We start from the raw sequence: 20,029 nt of genomic DNA on the forward strand, positions 1-20,029 counted from the left end.
TTTCCTGAATCTGTTTTATTCCCTTTAATCTGTGTGGATTATTTCCTGTGTCAGCAATTGCTTCCAGACCCACATGAGGCTTTCACTCCAACCAACCATTTCAAGCTGGGGCTGAAGAGAGAGTGCAGCAGGTAAAGTGCTTGTCTTGCAAGTGGCTGGCCTGGGGTTCAATTCCTGGGCCCCATATAGTCCCCCAAGCCCACCATTTTTGAGCACAATAAAACATGCCCCCCCCCCAATTAAAAACCAACTATTTCAAGTAACCTGGGACTCAGGGTTTTGAGGGACATCAAGATAGTTACAAGCAAAACAGGATAATTGGTTGCCCTACTGAATGTTCTCATTTGCACCATGAGATTGAGTATCTATCTGGATTGTTTCATGTCTCAAAACACTACCACACTTGCCTGACTCAGTAGACAACACACTATTATTTATTGCTTTCTAGGTGTCAGAATCTAGAGATGATGTTGTGCAATCAAAGACAAAAAACCATCTTCAGTAATGAGTTTCTAATATTTTATAGCTTGTGCTTAGTCTCAAATGAATATTTCTATTTCCAGGTTCATGTTGCTTTGGAAACTATATGTTTGAACCCAGTAAATCAGAATAACCAAAACTAACATTGACATGAAATTTTGTCCTGATTCTGTTGTTGTCATATGATATCAAGAAACATTAAAATACTATAAAAATGGACCGAATATAAGAAACAGCTTTCCTGATTACCTCCCTATACTTATTAAGCTTAATGTAGGATATGCCTGAATATATTAGCTCACATACACAAAAATGTCTTGAATTATTACTTTGAGCCAACTTCTGTGCTAGAAACTGAGGGTATAAAAATGCATGAGAGGAGCCTGAGAAGTGGCGTAGTGGTAGGGCATTTGCATTGCATGTGGCTGACCTAGGATGGACCAAGGTTCGATCCCCCTGGCGTCTCATATGGTCCCTTGAGTCCGGAGCGATTTCTGAGCTCAGAGCCAGGAGTAACCTCTGGGTGTCACTGGGTGTGGCCCAAAAATCAAAAAAGAAAAGGAAGGAAGGAAGGAAGGAAGGAAGGAAGGAAGGAAGGAAGGAAGGAAGGAAGGAAGGAAGGAAGGAAGGAAGGAAGGAAGGAAGGAAAGGGAGGGAGGGAAGGAGGGGGAGGGAGGGGGAGGGAGGGAGGGCGGAAGGAAGGAAGGAAGGGAGGGAGGGATGGAAGGAGGGGGAGGGAGGAAGGAAGGAAGGAAGGAAGGAAGGAAGGAAGGAAGGAAGGAAGGAAGGAAGGAAGGAAGGAGGAAGGAAGGAAGGAAGGAAGGAAGGAAGGAAGGAAGGAAGGAAGGAAGGAAGGAAGGAAGGAAGGAAGGAAGGAAGGAAGGAAGGAAGGAAGGAAGGAAGAAAGGAGTGGAAGAGTATAGTTGTGAGTTGTAATTTTAAGAGTGGAGGCTTTTTTATTTTTATTTTATTTTATTTTATTTATTTATTTATTTATTTTTGGTTTTTGGGTCACACCCGGCGGTGCTCAGGCGTTACTCCTGGCTGTCTGCTTAGAAATAGCTCCTGGCAGGCAGGGGGGACCATATGGGACACCGGGATTCGAACCGACCACCTTTGGTCCTGGATCGGCTGCTTGCAAGGCAAACGCCGCTGGGCTATCTCTCCGGGCCTGGCTTTTTTATTTTTAAGGGTGGGAGATGTTTTTATTTATTTTGTTTTACTTTGTTTAAATACCATGATTTACAGAGTTGTTTGTAATACAGTTGTTTCAGATATTCAATGATTCAGACCAGTCCCACCACCAGTGTGACCTCTCCTCTACCACTGTCCCCAGTTTCCTACACAGCTCCAAGCCTGTGGGGGCTTCCGGACTTGGCCCATCACTTCTACATTAATATGGTCCCTGTGGGTCCTGGGTGAATTACCACTGACCACTAACGGAGCCACACAAAGTAGAAGTGTTCTCTAGTGGCAGTAACTACCTTCCTGAGGTCACATCACAGCTTTAGCCTGAGGGGTTCAGCTTCAGGTTGGTTCTTAATTAAATCGTTCTAGAGTTCCCTGTGTATCTCAGAAGGAGCTCTGACCTGTGGCTACCACACAGGTGGCACCCTTTAATGACCTAGCTCTCATAGCCAGGAGGGTTCCTGCAGGACAGCCACAGAGATCACAGTTATTGAGATCTGTCGCACTCAGCACTGCAATGATACAAGCTGAAATTAACACCCTGAGAAAGAGGCCTTTGTGCTGCAATCTTCAGGTTTGGCATTCTCCTAGGAATTCTTTGCGATTTTCAGGAACTATGATTGGTAAATGTAATATTTGAAGTCTTTGGGGTTATCTTCCAGTTTGTCATTCTCTCTCAAAAGGACGCTGCTTTACAGGTGCTTCCCAAGAAACACCTCCAGATATTTTGTTCATACTGTTGTGATGAAGATTAAGAACCAAAGTAAAATGTATCTTCCAGGGTCTTCCTAGTCTAGCCAGATTTTTTTAACTTAATTTTTAATCAAGTATAACTTCACTTTTATGCTCTGATGGTCTACTGGTTTCTGCATGATTGAGTTTATGTAACAACAAAACTCAGCATTTCTAAAGCTATTAATTCGCATGAGCCTTAACATTCTTTGGGCCTGAATATACTACATTGTCTGGCAGTCTGTTTAGGCTGGCCACTAGATTGAAGGAGAAAGCAGAGTGTGGGATGATTCCCAAATATCTGGATCTGATGACAAGAAGATCGTGGCAGTGTGAGTTTGAGGAGAAAAGGCTGGATTAGGAACGATTGAAACTGGAACCCCTAGGGGCCTGGCACAGAGACAGCCTAAAGGTTAACTATGTGTGTCTAGGGTCTAGGTCACATCAGCCAAAGAGGGTGGCCTGGAATTTTCTTCAAGAACAAAATCCTAAGGAGTATAAACATCTCAGAGTGGGGAGATGAAGTGGGGGTGGGGTCACATAAAAGACTAGGCTTGGGGCGGGGCGGTGGCGCTAGAAGGTGCCTGCCTTGCCTGCGCTAGCCTTTGACAGACCGCGGTTCGATCCCCCGGCGTCCCATATGGTCCCCCAAGGCAGGAGCAACTTCTGAGCGCATAGCCAGGAGTAACCCCTGAGCGTTACCGAGTGTGGTCCAAAAACCAAAAAAAAAAAAAAAAAGACTAGGGTTGTGTCTAGTGTCTGAAAAGTACTTGGCACATAGTTACTCATTCAAGAAAAGAAGATATAATCTTGTCAGGGGAGGCTACAGTAGGTTGGATGAGAAAACAAGCTCCACCAGTTCTTACCAGGAACTAATCAGATGTGTGCCTGGAACCCAGAGACTAACATGTCTTGACTGCTCAGATCAAATGAATTACTGAATGAATAAAGACACAGAAAGATGAAAGAAAGGAAAGGAAAAGGATTCCGTGAAATGAATTAGTTATACTATACATCATTTATTTGGATAGTTAAGCTTTTGGTCTTTTATTTTATCTCATGCATTTCTCCTTCTCTAGAGGTAGAGATATGACCACTTGTTTCTGCAGACTTCTGCTACAGTAACACTCCAATTTTTATATTCCCAAGCAAGAGTTAGTAACTTGGAGATTTGGGAGATATGGAGTTATGGAGATTCCATGAGTGCATGGCTCTCATCAGATTTGGGTATTCTTTATGAATCCCTTCTCTTCCTTTTTCTTTCTTTCCTTTTTTTTTTTTTTTTTTTTTGTGGTTTTTGGGTCACACCCGGCAGTGCTCAGGGGTTATTCCTGGCTCCAGGCTCAGAAATTGCTCCTGGCAGGCACGGGGGACCATATGGGATGCTGGGATTTGAACCGATGACCTCCTGCATGAAAGGCAAACGCCTTACCTTCATGCTATCTCCTCGGCCCCTCTTTTTCTTTCTTACTTTACTTAAGAGAGCAAATTCCAGCTTTGGGAACATCTGCAGGGTTTCCAGATTGCATTTCTGGGACCACTGTCCCTCGAAACTAGACTCTGAACAGAAAACAGCATACTATTTATAGTCTTCTCACTGCCAAGTGAGTGGCTCAGTTAGAAGCCTGAGGTTGTCCTGGCTATCCCATGGGCAGGGTGGGCAAATATGACCAGACAACTTGCTAGTCAGCAAGACTTAGATATATTTTGACCAATACCTAAGATACTGACAAAGTCTTAGCTGAGTGATAAACTCATTATTTTAGAGTTCATCTGTTTGGCCCTTACTTCTCAGTTAATACTATATGTATTTTCTTGCTGTCTTTATTAAGATTCCCCTGCTTCTTGGTCTCCTTAGTTACTGACCAACTATCTATAATATTTTCTAATCCACTTAAATCATGGATATAATGATGTCATAATCATGAGAGTAACCGGATTCACATGAATTATTGCTTAATCCTAAGAACAAAATGGCAGCTGTGAAAACAGATGAAATAATCAAAAGAAAAAACTTTTGGGAGCTTTGGGATATTTTTTAAGTAATTAATATTAGTGAGCAATAAAATTCTCTTCTCAGAAATTACACTTAGAAGGGAGAACACGGAATACTAAAAGAAAAAGGAATCTGGTTCCATTTTCAAAAAAGTTTAAGCTTATTGGAAAGGAAAAGACAGATGAGTTCATGAAGGCCCAAACATGGACCAGAGTATCATGGTGAGAAAGGTTCTTAGGGTCAGATTAATGTTGGACAATTTCCAAACTATACTTTTTCAAAATTATATTCTTCTCGGGGCCAGAGGTAAAGCATTTGCCTTGCATGCAGAAGGTCATTGGTTCAAATATCAACATCCCCGATGATCCCCGGAGCCTGCCAGGAGTGGTTTCTGAGTGTAGAGTCAGGAGTAACCCCTGAGTGCTGCCAGGTATGACCCAAAAAGCAAAAAAAAAAAAAAAAAAAAAAAAAAAAAAAAAACTATACTCTTCTCTTTCTGAGAAAAATACCCAAGTGTTGCTTCAGCCATTGGCCAAGCAGAAACCTCCTGGGATAGACTACCTGTCTATATATGGAGTGAGATAATATGTATGGATATGTATGGAGTGTGATAATAGGCTCCTTAAAATAATAATAGTTTAAATTTTTCTTTAAGCTGAGCTAAGAAGTTTTCAACTGAAAGAGGTATCTAATTAAAAAATCATCAGGATCAGAGTGGTGGTGCAAGCGGTAGGGCATTTGCCTTGCGCGCACTGGCCAAGCAAGGACCACGGTTCAATCCCCCGAAGTCCCATATGGTCACCCAAGCCAAGAGCCATTTCTGAGTGCTTAGCCAGGCGTAACCCCTGAGCATCACCGGGTGTGGCACAAACTCCTCCCCCCAAAAATAATTTATCTTGATGGATATCAAGATAAATGAAATGGGTATAGTCTAGACTTTGAGAATGTACTGTATTTACTCACCAGGGACTAGCAGAGCAGAAAGCTTCGTGTGCAGATAGCTCGAACACAGGGTTCAAGAACTTAAACCCAAGAGCTACCACTTCTTGTAATGGTGGGTTAAACAGAATAAGCTAGATTTGGATAATTTGGAGGAATTTGCTTATTTAGCTGCCCTTTTGAATAATACCACAATGACATGTCAGATAACCAGAGACATGAAAAGTACTTGCAGTTAGAAGATACAAGAACACTATGACATGACACTGCCAGATGAGCTCATCTCCAAATAAAACCCTGAGAATTAAAAAAAAAAAAAAGACAAATACTTTTGAACATAAACAATTTTTCCTCCCCAAAATGCAGATGGGGCAGGAGTGATAGTAGAGCAGGTAGAATGTTTGCCTTGCACACAGCAGACTGGGGTTCAATCGCTGGATTCCCATATGATCCCCCAACAACCAGCAGGAGTAATTTCTGAGCCAGGAGTAATTTCTGAGCCAGAAATAACTTCTGAGCATTGCCAGGTGTGGCCCAAAAACGCACACCAAAAAAAAAAAAAATGGTAAGATGGATCAGTCCTATACTGTCATCCTGTACATTTAGAAATGCACTAAGCAAAAAAAAAAAAAAGAAAGAAAAAGAAAAAAAGAAGAGAGAAAGAAAGAGAGAGAAAGAAAGAAAGAAAGAAAGAAAGAAAGAAAGAAAGAAAGAAAGAAAGAAAGATAGGAAAAGAAAAGAAAGAAAGAAAGAGAAAGAAAGAAAGAAAGAAAGAAAGAAAGAAAGAAAGAAAGAAAGAAAGAAAGAAAAAGAGAGAAAGAGGAAGGGAGGAATGAAAGAGAGAAAGAAACATACTAAAAGAAAAGAAAGAAAGACAGAGAAAGAAAGAGAACGAGAGAAAGAGAAAGGAAGGGAAAGAAAGAAAGAAAGAGAGAGAAAGAGGAAGGAAGGGAAAGAAAGAAAGAAAGAAAGAAAGAAAGAAAGAAAGAAAGAAAGAAAGAAAGAAAGAAAGAAAGAAAGAAAGAAAGAAAGAAAGAAAGAAAGGGGAGAGAGAGAGAGAGAGAGAGAGAGAGAGAGAGAGAGAGAGAGAGAGAGAGAGAGAGAGAGAGAGAGAGAGAGAAACCCTGGGATATGGCAATGAGAAGGCATGGAGCCAGTGGTTGTTCCCATGACAGTATGCTTCAAGAGTGAAGAAACCCTGAATCTCTTAGGCCATGGGAATTTCCTTCCTTCCCCAACACTTGCTGTGCCTATACCAAAAAAAAAAAAAAAAAAAAAAAGTGGGGTATCACAAACCCTGCCACTGCAGCACTTTTTCTGGTTTTGTTTTATTTTTTGTTTGTTTTTTGATATTATTTTCATTCTCTTTTTCTCTCACTTTTTTCTTTCTTTTCCACTTTTGTGGATATTATTCAGTGATTCTTTTTTTTTTTTTAGTAGTTGATACCAAATTTTTTTCTCCTCTTTTCCTTAATCCTTTTATCTCCAACAAAATAGCATAATTTGAATAATTCATCCTCATAAATTGAGGGGGGAAAAGAATGATACCAGGACCAGTCATATGAACATTTAGTGTAAATAAAAAATAACTAGACTGGAACACCAAACAGAATAGATACCCAACCTATAACAAGCTGTAAGCCGGAGACCATTTGCACTAGGATTCTGGGGGGTAAAGGAGGAAGATGTGGGAGACTTGCTGGGAACAAGAGCGGAGGGAGGACAACTTTGGTGGTGGGAATGCCCTTCATTCATTGTCACTATGTATTGTAAATAATTCTGTGTAATGAACTTCAGTCACAATAAAAAAAAAAAAAGAAAGAAGAAAGAAAAAGAAATATACCATGGACATACTATATATTGGTTGAGAGTCTCTCAAAATCTTCAAAGGGTGCTCAGATAATCCTGAGATTTCAGAATCAAATTATCACAGACTTTACATGTACTAACATGTAAACTGTTTTTATGTTAATCATTAAAGGGCCATATATTTAGTTCTGCCAGTCGATTTTATAGCAATCCTGAAATACTTATCTATTGTGTAGTTTTGTTAGATGTTATCACTTAATTAGTTAAAATGTATTTTCATATAATAAAAAATGCCTAGCAACTATATAAATACTCTTCAAAATGATTTATCTAAGAGATTATTTACTCTACTTCAATTTTTGCTTAGGTTTCAACTTAAACATTTGTTTGCCTATCTAGGAATTCACATACCATAACTTAAAATTTTTTAAGTTATTTAGTGTGTACAGCTCTTTTAGAATTTGTCCAGCAGGCCTTCTGGTCCCACCGGAAGGCCCCCCCAAAAAATGTTTGTTATTTTAAAACTTCAAATGTTTTTAATATTAGTGTCATAATTAAATAACTCAAGGTCATTGTTCCTGTAATGTCCATAGCCTGCCCTCTAGTGTTTTTTTTCTAAATCCTACCAAATTTTAAACCATTCTCTTAATCTCCAAATGTTAGGTTAATAGGATTAAGAACTGTGTCATCAAATTAATAGAACAAGGCTAAATCCCTGCCACAGATGAAAATTAAGTCAGAAGAAAGTGAAGATACATCCAGAAGCTGATAGAAATTTCTCTGGGGAGATACCATAAAGTTGCTGGTAAATAGTTGTATTTTAAAAATATTTGGTAAATAAGATCTAATACAAGGGGAAGATTAATCCAAGTGGTAGATGCTGATTATGTATTGTATATAGGTGCATAACTTGAAATCAATATTTAGTGCATATTATATTTAAAAGACATTCCAAATGTTCAATAAATAAAAGTGATGGCTTTTAAAAAAAAATAGGTACATGTACAGAATATAGATACATATATCTCCCTTTACAAGAAATTCAGATAACGTACCTTACTTTACAGGTTTCACTTTATTTGGGGCATGTAATTATTGTATTTAACTCTTCTGGGTGACGTTTTAAGCATTTGCATTTGGAATGTTTGTAACTAAGGCATATAAAAATTAAAATTAAATTAAAAGGAAATCCACCATTTGAGAAGAAAAAATTAACTGCAAAATATTTTTATATCTTGAAGCACTTTATAAGAAATATAAGGAAAATATGTGAGGCTGTTTTGCTTTCAAATAAAAAGTAAGTAGTGAATTAACTACCTGAGAATTCAGAATTTTGCAAGCAAAAACTAATTCTGTGTTATAAAATAAAATAAAGTTTATATTCTATGCAGCTGTGATTTATACTATTCACTGCCTTAGTATTCAAGTATTTTAGATGATCATCTTATTTAATTGTCAAGAAGACTGTAAACAAAATGGGATTTGGGTTGTCTTTTCTAAATTTATAGTCCAGGTTTCCTTTGTCCAGGGATATTAGTGTAAATTGTCTAAAGTCATAAAGAAAATTTGACAGAAAAATGCTTTGGATCGCCATGTGTTTTCAATTGATACCTATAGAAAGTAACCTAATGGAAAGCATTTGATACAGGTTTATTTTTCCTTTGCAGTAACAGCGGGAGCATGAAGCCACCACTCATGTTGTTTATTGTGTATCTACTGTGGTTGAAAGACTGTCACTGTGCACCTCCTTGGAAGGATAAAGCCATCACCCAGGGAAACCTGAAGGGTTGGTTTAGTGTCCTTATCTGTGTCACGTCCTGTTTGCATGTCCTGCTGGCATGTCCTGTGATTTACAGTTGATAGATACTTGTATTTGTTACAGTCCTCTAGTTCTGCAGTGAGACCTTCTCTTGGTTCTTTAAACCAAAAAGATGTGATGCCAAACATCTGGATAAAAATAGAAAATTCCAGTCGGTATCTGAGATAATTCACATATCCAGATGTTTGCTATCATGTAGATAGAACTTGCCAATTTTTGGACTGCTTTTCTTAGTTTCATCCAGATGTTTGGTGTCATCTAAGCATAGTTTTAATGAACAGTGAAATTCTTTACTAGCATTTAAAATTTAAACAATTAAAGTAATCTGTACTTTGGTGAAACAGTGGGTTGTAATGGTATTGAATCTGGTTGGTCTGTACTTATTAACTTGGGATCTTGGCTAGATAATCTATACTTAGAGTTCTTAACACTTAGAAAAATTAGTTTGTCCAAATGTAGCTTATTTGAGATCTAAATTATATTTGGGAGAAAGAGTAAGCAATTTAGGAGTCACATAGGCTACTGTGAAAAAGATTGGCCAAACAAGAATTAAAGGAGTGTCAAAGATTTTCAGTGGGTTACTAAGTAACCTTGCATTATTTGAGATATTTTCTAGATTTGATGCCTCTTGGGAAGGTAATTGAAGCTGAAAGAAAGGGAAATTGTTCGCTGTTTGAGGTTCCCAGTTGGGTATTTAATATAAATTGTTTGTGAATAAAATTGGAACTTGGGTCTTAAGTTAAGGGGGTAAAAGATAAATGAAAACAGGCTTGCAGAAAATGACAAGAATGATGTTAAATGAACCTGACTTACCCAGGAGCTCAGAAGTAAGGCGCAGAGGGAAGTCTCCATGTGGCAGCTTACAGCTAATTCCTTATGATTTGCTTTGATAGGCCAATGCTATAAAGAAACAATTAAATTTCTATTTAGGGGCATAAAATACTGGTGAGCTCATTGAACTATATACTGTGTCTCTGATGAGATCTCAAAAAAAAAATGCTGCAATGTATTTCTTAGATTTTTCCAAGACAGAAGAGAAAAATGTAGATGAAGAGGTGAAGAAAGCTTTGATTGGTATTAAGCAGATGAAAATCATGATGGAAAGAAGAGAGGAGGAACACAGCAGTCTAATGAAAACCCTGAAGAAATGCAAGGAAGAAAAGCAGGTACAGTTATTGAAAAGAATCCGTTCTTAAATATGTATACCATAAATATTGCGCTTATTAGTTGAAGGATTACTGTTGAAGGATTACTTGTTTTCCTGGTTACTCTTGACAGCAACTTATAAATGTAACGAATGTGGGTAAGCCTTGAACAGGTGCTCATTCTTAATTGTGGAGAGGAATCTCAAAAATTTAAAGAATGCGGGGCTGGAGTGATAGAACAGTAGATGGGGCACTTGCACGCAGTTGATCCCCAACATCCCATATGGTCCCCAAAGCCCTCCAGGAGTGATTCCTGAGTGCAGAGTCAGGAATAACCCCTGGTCAGCACTGGCTGTGACCTTCACCAAAAGTTTTTGTAAAGAATATGGGAAAACCTTTCATAGGTGCTCAACCCTTATTGGACAGCAGAGAATTCATTTTGGAGAGAAACCTTGCAAATATAAACAATGTGGAGAGGACTTTAGCAGATGCTTAAACTTCAAGCTATATAAGACAGTTCACTCTGGAGAGAGACCTTACAAATGTAAGCAATGTGTCCAATCCTTTAGTCATGTCTCATACCTAAATGAACATTAAAGATAATAAAATGTCTTTAAAGAAAAAAAAAGACTTTCTAGGGAGTTTCTCTTTTTTGCAGAAAAAGTTTGAAGACAATTTCAAATTTCTTTAAAGAACAACTTTCTTGTAGAATAGACTCTATAGTTCTCTGAATTTAGGAACTTGAGGCATTTATCTCTATTTGCAAAGTTCTGTTTTCTTTAAAATGTTTTATCTTTATTCCCTCCTAAGTTAGGTTATAAAGTCAAAAGCATTCAGGGAGCTTTTGGTCAGATCAGTGTTATCCAAAGTTTTTGATATTTTATCCCTATTATTAAAATATTTTAAAATTAACTTTTATATACATGTTAATTTATTTATAAAGTATATTTGCTACTATTATTATTTGATTACACAAAAAATAGTTTATCACTTGCTAAAATGGAAAGAATTTGTCAGATCTGTTTGGATCATTAATATTTTTACTTTGTCATGCAGACAATAAAGAGTGCATAATGAAACTGTCAACTCTGCCATTTGTTTCTTGTCTACCTGAACTTTATTACTCATGGTTTTGTTTTGCTTTTAATGTTCTTAGTTAATTTTTGCAAAAAATTTTAAGCCTTCCATCTATTTGTGAGGATTTCCATTAGTGAAGGTTAGTTTAGTTAAAACTAGAAAATAAAATTCATTGCTTGGGCTGGAGAGATAGTACAGTAGGTAATACTGTATGCTTTGCATGCGGTTAATCCAGGGTTTTTGATGCCCTCCTTTCCCAATGGTCCCCCATGTACTACCAGAAGTAATTCCTGAGTGTAGAGCCAACAGTAAACCTGAACACTGCCAGTTGTGACTCTAAAACAAATGAACAAACAAAAGGAAGCACAAGTAAATGAATATATAAAATCATAGTGAATAGCAATTCATTGTGATTGCATGCAAAGGAACAAAAAAAGAAACCACTCTGGAATGTGAAAGACCACACACACACACACACACACACACATCACCCCAATGTCTTCACATACACATAGCTACATGCAATCACTAACATAAGCACATAAGAAACAGTAATATTGGGGAGGCCGGGGCGGTGGCGCTGGAGGTAAGGTGCCTGCCTTGCCTGCGCTAGCCTAGGACGGACCGCGGTTCGATCCCCCGGCGCCCCATATGGTCCCCCAAGAAGCCAGGAGCAACTTCTGAGCGCATAGCCAGGAGTAACTCCTGAGCGTCACAGGGTGTGGCCCAAAAACCAAAAAAAAAAAAAAAAGAAACAGTAATATAAAAAAAGAAACAGTTATATATATGAAATAATACATCTGCCTAATAAAATATTTCTTTACTTGGGGGCCATGTCTGGCTTATCCCTTACTCTGTGGTCAGGAGTCAGTCCTGATGGCTATTGTAGGACTATATGTAATGAAACAGTCAAGCCCAGAAGCTGCATACAAGACAAGTATTAACTTGTCTTGTGTAATATCTTTGTACAATAGATATTTGGTATAATATCTTTGACCCCTATCCAAATTTTTTTGTCTGTTTGTTTTGGCCACACCCATTTGATGCTCAGGGGTTACTCCTGGCTAAGCGGGTCAGAAATTGCCCCTGGCTTGGGGGGACCACATGGGATGCCAGGGGATGGAACCGCGGTCCTTCCTTGGCTAGCGCTTGCAAAGCAGACACTTTATGTCTAGCGCCACCTCACTGGCCCCCAAATTTTTAATTATATATCTTTTAGTCTAGTTTTCTTACAAATGAAGAACATATATTATTTCCAATTCTCCATGGAAGATGTTAAAAATGATGTTTAAGTTAGAAAGCATTAAACTCATTACATTTCTAAATCCTAGATATACCATGGCTTATATTTTAGTAATACTGGCAAATAGCAAAACAGTTAAAAGAATTAAAGTATTTAAAAAATTCTTTGGGGGCATTTGTTGCCTGATACATGGTTCTCAAGCATAGGCTGCCCACATCTTCCTTTTTTGTTTTTGTTTTTGTTTTTGGTCACATGGGTGGTGTGGTGTTCAGGGGTTACTCCTGTCTCTGCACTCAGAAATCACTCCTGGCAGGCTCGGGGGACCATATAGATTAATGTCGGAAATTGAACCAGGTTCTTCCGGGGTTGGCCACGTGCAAGGCAAACACCCTACCTCGCTTCGGCTCCCACATCTTCCCTCTTAAGAAGTGGACTTTCCCAAAAAAAAAAAAAAGAAGCTGTTTTATGGGCCGGGAAGGTGGCCGCTAGAGCTAAGGTGTCTGCCTTACAAGCGCTAGCCAAGACGGACCGCGGTTCGATCCCCCAGCGTCCCATATGGTCCCCCCAAGCCAGGGGCGATTTCTGAGCACATAGCCAGGAGTAACCCCTGAGCGTCAAACGGGTGTGGCCCAAAAACCAAAAAAAAAAAAAAAAAAAAAAAAAAAGAAGTGGACTTTCTGGGCCCAGAGAGATAGCACAGCGGCGTTTGCCTTGCAAGGAGCCGATCCAGGACCAAAGGTGGTTGGTTCGAATTCCGGCGTCTCATATGGTTCCCCGCCAGGAGCTATTTCTGAGCAGACAGCCAGGAGTAACCCCTGAGCACCGCCAGGTGTGGCCCAAAAACCAAAAAAAAAAAAAAAGTGGACTTTCTGGCTAGAGCAATAGCACCGCGGCAGGACATTTGCCTTGCACGCTGCTGACCCAGGACGGAACCAGGTTGGATCTTTGGTATCCCATATGCTCCCCTGAGCCTACCAGGAGCTCTGAGTGCAAAGCCAGGAGTAACCCCTGAGCACTGGTAGGTGTGGCTCCAATAACCCCTTAAAAAATAAAAAATAAAAAAAGAGATGTGGACTTCTTGCTTTCCTACTTTAATGCTGGGATGTGTTTTCTCCTCACCTTTGAGAAACCTGTATTCTCTCTTGAGCATATTACCTCTCTTTCTTAGTCTCCCTCCCCTTCCTCAAAATTTCTCAATAAAATCTGTTTTTATTTTTAAAAAAATAATAATTTTTTTGCTAGGGATGTAACTCAATAGTAGAATGGTAAAACCTTAGATTTGATCCTTAACACAAACTAATATTCCAACATTGCCCTGAAATCAAAGAGGAAGTTAAAACTGTTAGATATACAATTTGAGGGTGATTTAATTTTTCAATCTTGAGTATAAATTCACTTCTTTTTGTTTGTTTTGTTTTTGGGGGGACCACACCTGGTGACGCTCAGGGGTTACTCCTGGCTATGCACTCAGAAATCGCTCCTCGGCCTTGGGGGACCATATGGGTGGGACAAAGGCCCTACCAGCTGTGCCACCCCTCCGGCCCCTAAATTCTTTCTAAAGTTTTTTTTTTCTGTTTGTTTTGTTTTGTTTTGCCAGGGTTAGAAGCATTTGGGCCACACCCAGAGGTGGCTTAAGGGCTACACCTGCCTCTGTGCTCATAGGTCACTCTGGCAGAGCACATGGAGATGAGGAGGGTGTGCAGGTTGGGAATTGAACAGGGTAGGCAGCACGTAAGACAAAAACAATAATCCCTATACCAACTCTATGGTCCTTTCTCATGTTTTAGAAGGTCTGAGTTTTAGTAACATAATTTAAAATGTGCCACGTTTTCTCTGTACCATTCAAATAGAGCTAAGTGGGGCCAGAGAGATAGCACAGTGGAAGGGCATTTACCTTGCTTGCAGCTGATACGGGATAGATCTGGGTTCGATTCCCAGCATCCCATATGGTCCCCCGTGCCTGCCAGGAGGCAAATTCTGAGTGTAGAGCCAGGAGTAACTCTTGAGTGCCACCATGGTAGGGCCCCCCTCAAAAAGAAAAAAAATAAAGCTAAGTATCGTTTCATACTGTTAGGGTGAACACATCTCTAGCAATTCTGTCTATCGTGCAAAGGTGAATTTCTTTTTTTTTTTTTTTTTGGTTTTTTGGGCACCACCCGGCATTGCTCAGGGGTTACTCTGGCTGTCTGCTCAGAAATAGCTCCTGGCAGGCACGGGGGACCATATGGGACAATCCGGGATTCTGAACAACCACCTTAGGTCCTGGATCAGCCTGCTTGCAAGGCAAACACCGCTGTGCTAGCTCTCCGGGCCCTCAAAAGGTGAATTTCTATATCCATTTCACCTTTCATTATAATTTTTATTTTTTCTTCTCTTTCGCTGCTGATGTTTTGGGGGATGATCTGAAGTCTTATGGGACACTTGGTTGTGGCACTTGCCTGTAGTCACCACTTCAGGTTGCCAAGCTCACGGGACATAACCTGGAGGCTTACCCAAGATGTTCTGTTCACCTACACATGCTCATCAGAAGGCTAGCACTCCTGGTAGCTATATCTTTAAAAGGATGCTCACACACAACCCTTTTAGTTTCAGGACTTGATGAAAGTGGTACTCTTTAGTTGTGATGCCTGCACACATGACACTGTGGTCCAGCTAAAAATACTTGCAGTGCTGAGAATCTCTAGTGGCAGAGTTGGGTGCAAGTGAGAGGCACTAGTGATCAAATTCATGGTCTCAAATTGCCAGACTGGTACTCTTGGCTATTACTACTCTTAGCTACTGTCTCCGTAGTCATTTTTAAATGAAGGCATCTAGATTTGGAAACAAAGGAGCTATACAATTGGTAGATACATACAATGCTTTGCCTTGCATGTGGCCGACCCAGAAACCAGTCTCCATAGTGATCTCTCGAGCCAATCAAGAATGATTCCTGAGTGTAGAGCTAGGATTACTGCCCAGTGCATGGTCCCAAAGCTAACAAAAAAAGAAAACAACTGTATTTTTATGTTCTCCCAATCCCTGTACCTAAAGACCTAGAAAAGTCAGGGGGGGGGGGGCCTCTGAATCCCAACTAACTGCTGAAATTTTTTTATATCCAAGCTCAGTGAACTCTGACTGTCCATTAAGGGAATGAAGCAGAATGTGGAGGTAAATATAGCAGGCTGCTCCCCCAAACTTATCAGCAGTATGCTGATTCATAATTTTGGGGAAATAATTGATTCCTTGTGAGGAACAAGTGGGAAGGCCTGAAGCTGGGTTTCATCCTGATGGGCTTGTGTGATTAGAGGTTGAGGATTACAGCACTGACAGGCCATTCCCAAGACATGTTCTCACATGTGCTCCATTTAACATCTAACTTACAACTTTCCTGTTAAGGAAATAGAGATCTAAAGTGGTAATTAATGATTAAACACGGTAATGAACAGCTGGGGAGAAAGTCAGTTGGGTTCATGGCTATGGAACCAATGACTTTCCTGGGCCATCTAGTAAGCAAAGAAAGCACCAGTCTGGGTTGAATCAAGCAAGCACTGATTTTGGTTATTGTTCTGAAGAACTTGAGAAGACTTTTTTTTCTTTAAAGCCTACTTACTGTATTAAGAGTCCTTGAATTTTACTCAAGGTTTGGGCACTTCATTAATAAGCTCATCAAAAAAAATAGATAAACATCTTTTAACCTGAGTCTCCGTCTCTGACAGTGAGAGAAATCAAAGCATTTTATTGGAGGTTTTCAGGGGAGGATAGAAAGCTGACATTCTTGGTCAGATGAAATCTCTGCAACAGTAGAGCTATAGAAACAACTGAGATTACTTTAAACATCAAATAAAACAACTATAGACAAGTCAAGAATTAGTGACTGAAGGGTTGGCACCATCTGTGTCCCATTACAGAGCACTAACAATAGGTAACCACATCATCACAACCCACCTAAACTTTCCCCATTAATATCTAGTAAATGCATTTAAAACTTTTCTATTTTTTTTGTTTGAAACTTTTCTAAAGAGGTAACCTTAGAGGCACACACACACACACACACACACACACACACACACACACACACACACACACACACACACACTTACAGGATTTTGACCAGCTGCAAACTACTGGCATAGAATTCTTTTTTTTTGGGGGGGGGGGGCACACCTGGCAGCTCTCGGTGGTTACTCCTGGCTCCGTATTCAGAAACCGCTTCTGGCAGGCTCGGGGGACCATATGGGATGCCGGGATTTGAACCACCATTTATCCTGAGTCAGCTGCGCATCACTGTACCATCCCTCCGGCCCCTTGCATAGAATTCTTAATATGGACACTCTCAGTGAATGGCACCTCTAGAAGAAATAAAAGGAGTGGATATGTCATTCTAGAACTTCAGAATTTCATCTGTGGCTACATTTCACCTCCCAAACTTGGGACATGTGATTTAGTAAATGGCTTTTGTTATGTTCGCCAAATAGTACCACCAAAGCTTATAAGGCAAATCCTACTGTTAGTTCTATTTGCTAAGGAAGAGATTAAGAACCACAAATGCAGCAAATTTGCCCAGAGATAAACAATATGTATTGTTTGAAATTGGAAGTACTGGGACTTGGATTTATGGTGACCATTCATAAAGTATTTAAACCTGGGAAAGATGGAGAATCTCTGGGAAGTATTGTTCCCTGAGAGTGAGGTAAACATTCTTGAGAAGATGTAGACTTCAAAACTGCTTTGCAAAGCCTAGGATATAAGAAATTTTTCTGTTAGTCACATGGTGCACTTAACAGGCTGGGGCTATGCCAGATTTCTTATGTGGGACATAGCAAATGCCATCTGGCTTAGCCCAGTACTCCACTATGAGGACAGCTAAAAAAAATAATTGAACCCCAAAGATAAAAGGAGGAATATTGTCAGTGCCTGGGGTTTATTGTGGGCTTAATATGCCAGGAAAAATTTTTGTCCAACTTGAAGAAGATTTACAATAAACTGGTAATAATAAGTCCAGAAGCTTTGGTCTCTTTTATGGGCTTTTACTTAAAGGAGGCTCCATCTGCTGGTTACTGCTGGGCAGGTAGATCATCCTCCTCGACTATATCCCAGATATGAAGATAGTCATCTCATACGCCCAATCTTACAATAAGTGGATTCACACAGGAACTAGGCAGGTGCCAGCCTTGGGTGAACTCTGGAAGAGGGAACTAAGTGTCTTGGATACTGGTCTCACTTTCACTGGGCTCACCACCACTCAGCGTGGGGCCTGGCCAAAAGATAGCAAAGTACCACAAGGGGGCGTACTCGAGTAAGGAAGGACCAGAAGGAAGATTGCAACTGCAATAGATAAAGCAACTGCAATTAGAATGTAATCAATGGTCAGGTTGAATTTGATACTTGAGAAGTAAACTTTGATTCGATGTTTAAGTACATAAAAAGATGGGCCCGGAGAGATAGCACAGCGGTGTTTGCCTTGCAAGCAGCCGATCCAGGACCTAAGGTGGTTGGTTCGAATCCCGGTGTCCCATATGGTCCCCCGTGCCTGCCAGGAGCTATTTCTGAGCAGCCAGGAGTGACCCCTGAGCACTGCCGGGTGTGGCCCAAAAACCAAAAAAACAAAACAAAACAAAACAAAAAGAACATAAAAAGATTAAAGGCAGCATAAATTAAATATAGGTGATATCTTTATAATATTTTAAACTCTTTTTTTCCACATCCTCCAAAGACTAGCAGAATACCATTATCTATCAAGATTTCTGAAATAATTATTAATAACTGATTAAATACTTATTAAACAAAAGAAAGAAGAAAAGAACAAATGGATACTATTTGTAAAATAGAGATTCTTTAGTATCTTTCCAAATTAAACACAAAGCTTGGGGGTAGGCCTGCCAACCTGAAGAGGAAGAAGAAAAGAATGAAGAGATTTGAAAAGAGGACTAAAATTTGTTTAAAATTTTCACTTTTGGGGGGCCGGAGAAATAGTATGGAGGTAAAGCATTTGCCTTGCAGGCAGAAGGTTGGTCGTTCGAATCCCAGCATCCCATATGGTCCCCTGAGCCTGCCAGGAGCAATTTCTGAGCTTAGAGCCAGGAGTAAAAAATTTTTTTCACTTTTTATTTGTTTGTTTAGGGATCACACCCTGTGTCACATGGAACTACTCTTAGCTCTGTGCTCAGGGGTCACTTGTGTGAATGCTCAGGGGACCACACAATGCCAGGGTTGAAGTCTAATGAGCTACCTCATTGCACAGTTTGGGATAAGGGGCATTTTCATCTTCCCTAGTACTAGGAGCTACTTGGTAGTGTGGCTCTGGGGGTTAAACTTGGGCTTTGTACATACTAGACATGCTCTCTAACTCGTTAACACTTCCCCCAGTCAATACACACATTTTTCTTTGCATGTATCATATACACTCATTGAAGAGTAAAATCAAAATTGTAAAGTATATAGTCATTAAATGGTAATACCATGTTTGTTTATAATTTAATTAGGAAGCCCTGAAACTTTTGAATGAAGTTCAAGAGCATTTGAAAAAAGAAGAAAACCTATGCCAAGAGTCTTTGGCCAAATCCTGGGATGAATGCAAGTCTTGCCTAGAAAGTAATCGCATGGGATTTTATACACCTTGCCAAACTAGTTGGTCCTCTGTGAGAAATATGGTATGGGTAAAATAGAGTTCAAAATTTCACTTATGATACTTAATTCATTTTTCTTAAAATACCAATGTGTAGGGCCAGAGAGATAGTAAAGGGTTTAAGGTGCATGCCTTACATGCAGCCAACCCCAGTTCCATCTCCAATGCTAGAAGGTCTCATAAGCATCTCCTGTTATGGCCCTGTAGGCCTCCAAGCACCATCAGGGTGACCCAGGTAATCCCACATGTAGCGCCCAAGTAACACCACATCCTTCTGCCTTTGAATTGAACTGCCAGCCCAGTTGGGTAAGAATCTTTGGAAAGGTTCCCAGATCCCTGAGCAATGCTCTGGGAGGTGCTCAAAATATTAATTTATGTTAATTTTTTATTTTGTGAAGTGTGCCACTCAGCCACTCAGAATTATTCACACTCAGGACTATACCTGGCTCAGAAGTAATCCCTAGTAGTGTCTAGGGGACATTATGTGATGCTGGGGATTCGAACCAGGGTCAATGACATGCAAGGCAAGGGTCTCACCACTTATACTATCTCTTCACCTCCTCTTATTTTATTTTCTTTAATTTTACTTTAAAGAACATAATTACAATGTTTTAAAGTTTATGATATTGATGAACAAAATTACTATACCACCACCATGTCATTACAACCATATGATCATGTCAGCATATTATGGCATGAGTTTAAGAGTCATACAGAAGATGCAGACTGTGATGACTACTAGAAAAATGTTCTTCTGGTCTGTGGAACTTTTACAAATAAGGCTTCATTCTATTCGCTTTAGCTGAGGAGGGCTTTGATCACTGTTAGTATATAAATATTCAAGTAACCTATTTAGTTTTACAGAAATCAATGTGAATGTACTGATCTTTTTTTGTGTCAATTAATTTCTGTGATAAAAAAGGAAAGCATAAAAATATTAAGGCATTTTGCTAAAGAAAAAAAAGAACAGATATTAAGACAAAGGTGAGTGGCCGGA

General features: G+C 39.7%; 1 protein-coding gene and 1 non-coding gene across 2 annotated transcripts in view; both read left to right on the forward strand.

The window, feature by feature from the left end:
- Window positions 1–7,581: 7,581 nt before the first annotated feature.
- Window positions 7,582–7,643, forward strand: LOC126004943 (U7 small nuclear RNA). Its single transcript, XR_007494146.1, has one exon. It is a non-coding gene; the product is annotated as a U7 small nuclear RNA (small nuclear RNA).
- A 1,181-nt stretch (window positions 7,644–8,824) lies between these two features.
- Window positions 8,825–20,029, forward strand: part of CLUL1 (clusterin like 1) — a 29,551-nt gene continuing 18,346 nt past the window's right edge. The window contains 3 exon segments of the mRNA XM_049770095.1: window positions 8,825–8,930; window positions 9,981–10,129; window positions 18,890–19,057. Of these exon segments, the coding sequence (XP_049626052.1) occupies window positions 8,825–8,930; window positions 9,981–10,129; window positions 18,890–19,057 (423 nt within the window).

Source organism: Suncus etruscus, chromosome 3 (assembly GCF_024139225.1).
Source record: "Suncus etruscus isolate mSunEtr1 chromosome 3, mSunEtr1.pri.cur, whole genome shotgun sequence".
Classification (NCBI taxonomy): Eukaryota; Metazoa; Chordata; class Mammalia; order Eulipotyphla; family Soricidae; genus Suncus; species Suncus etruscus.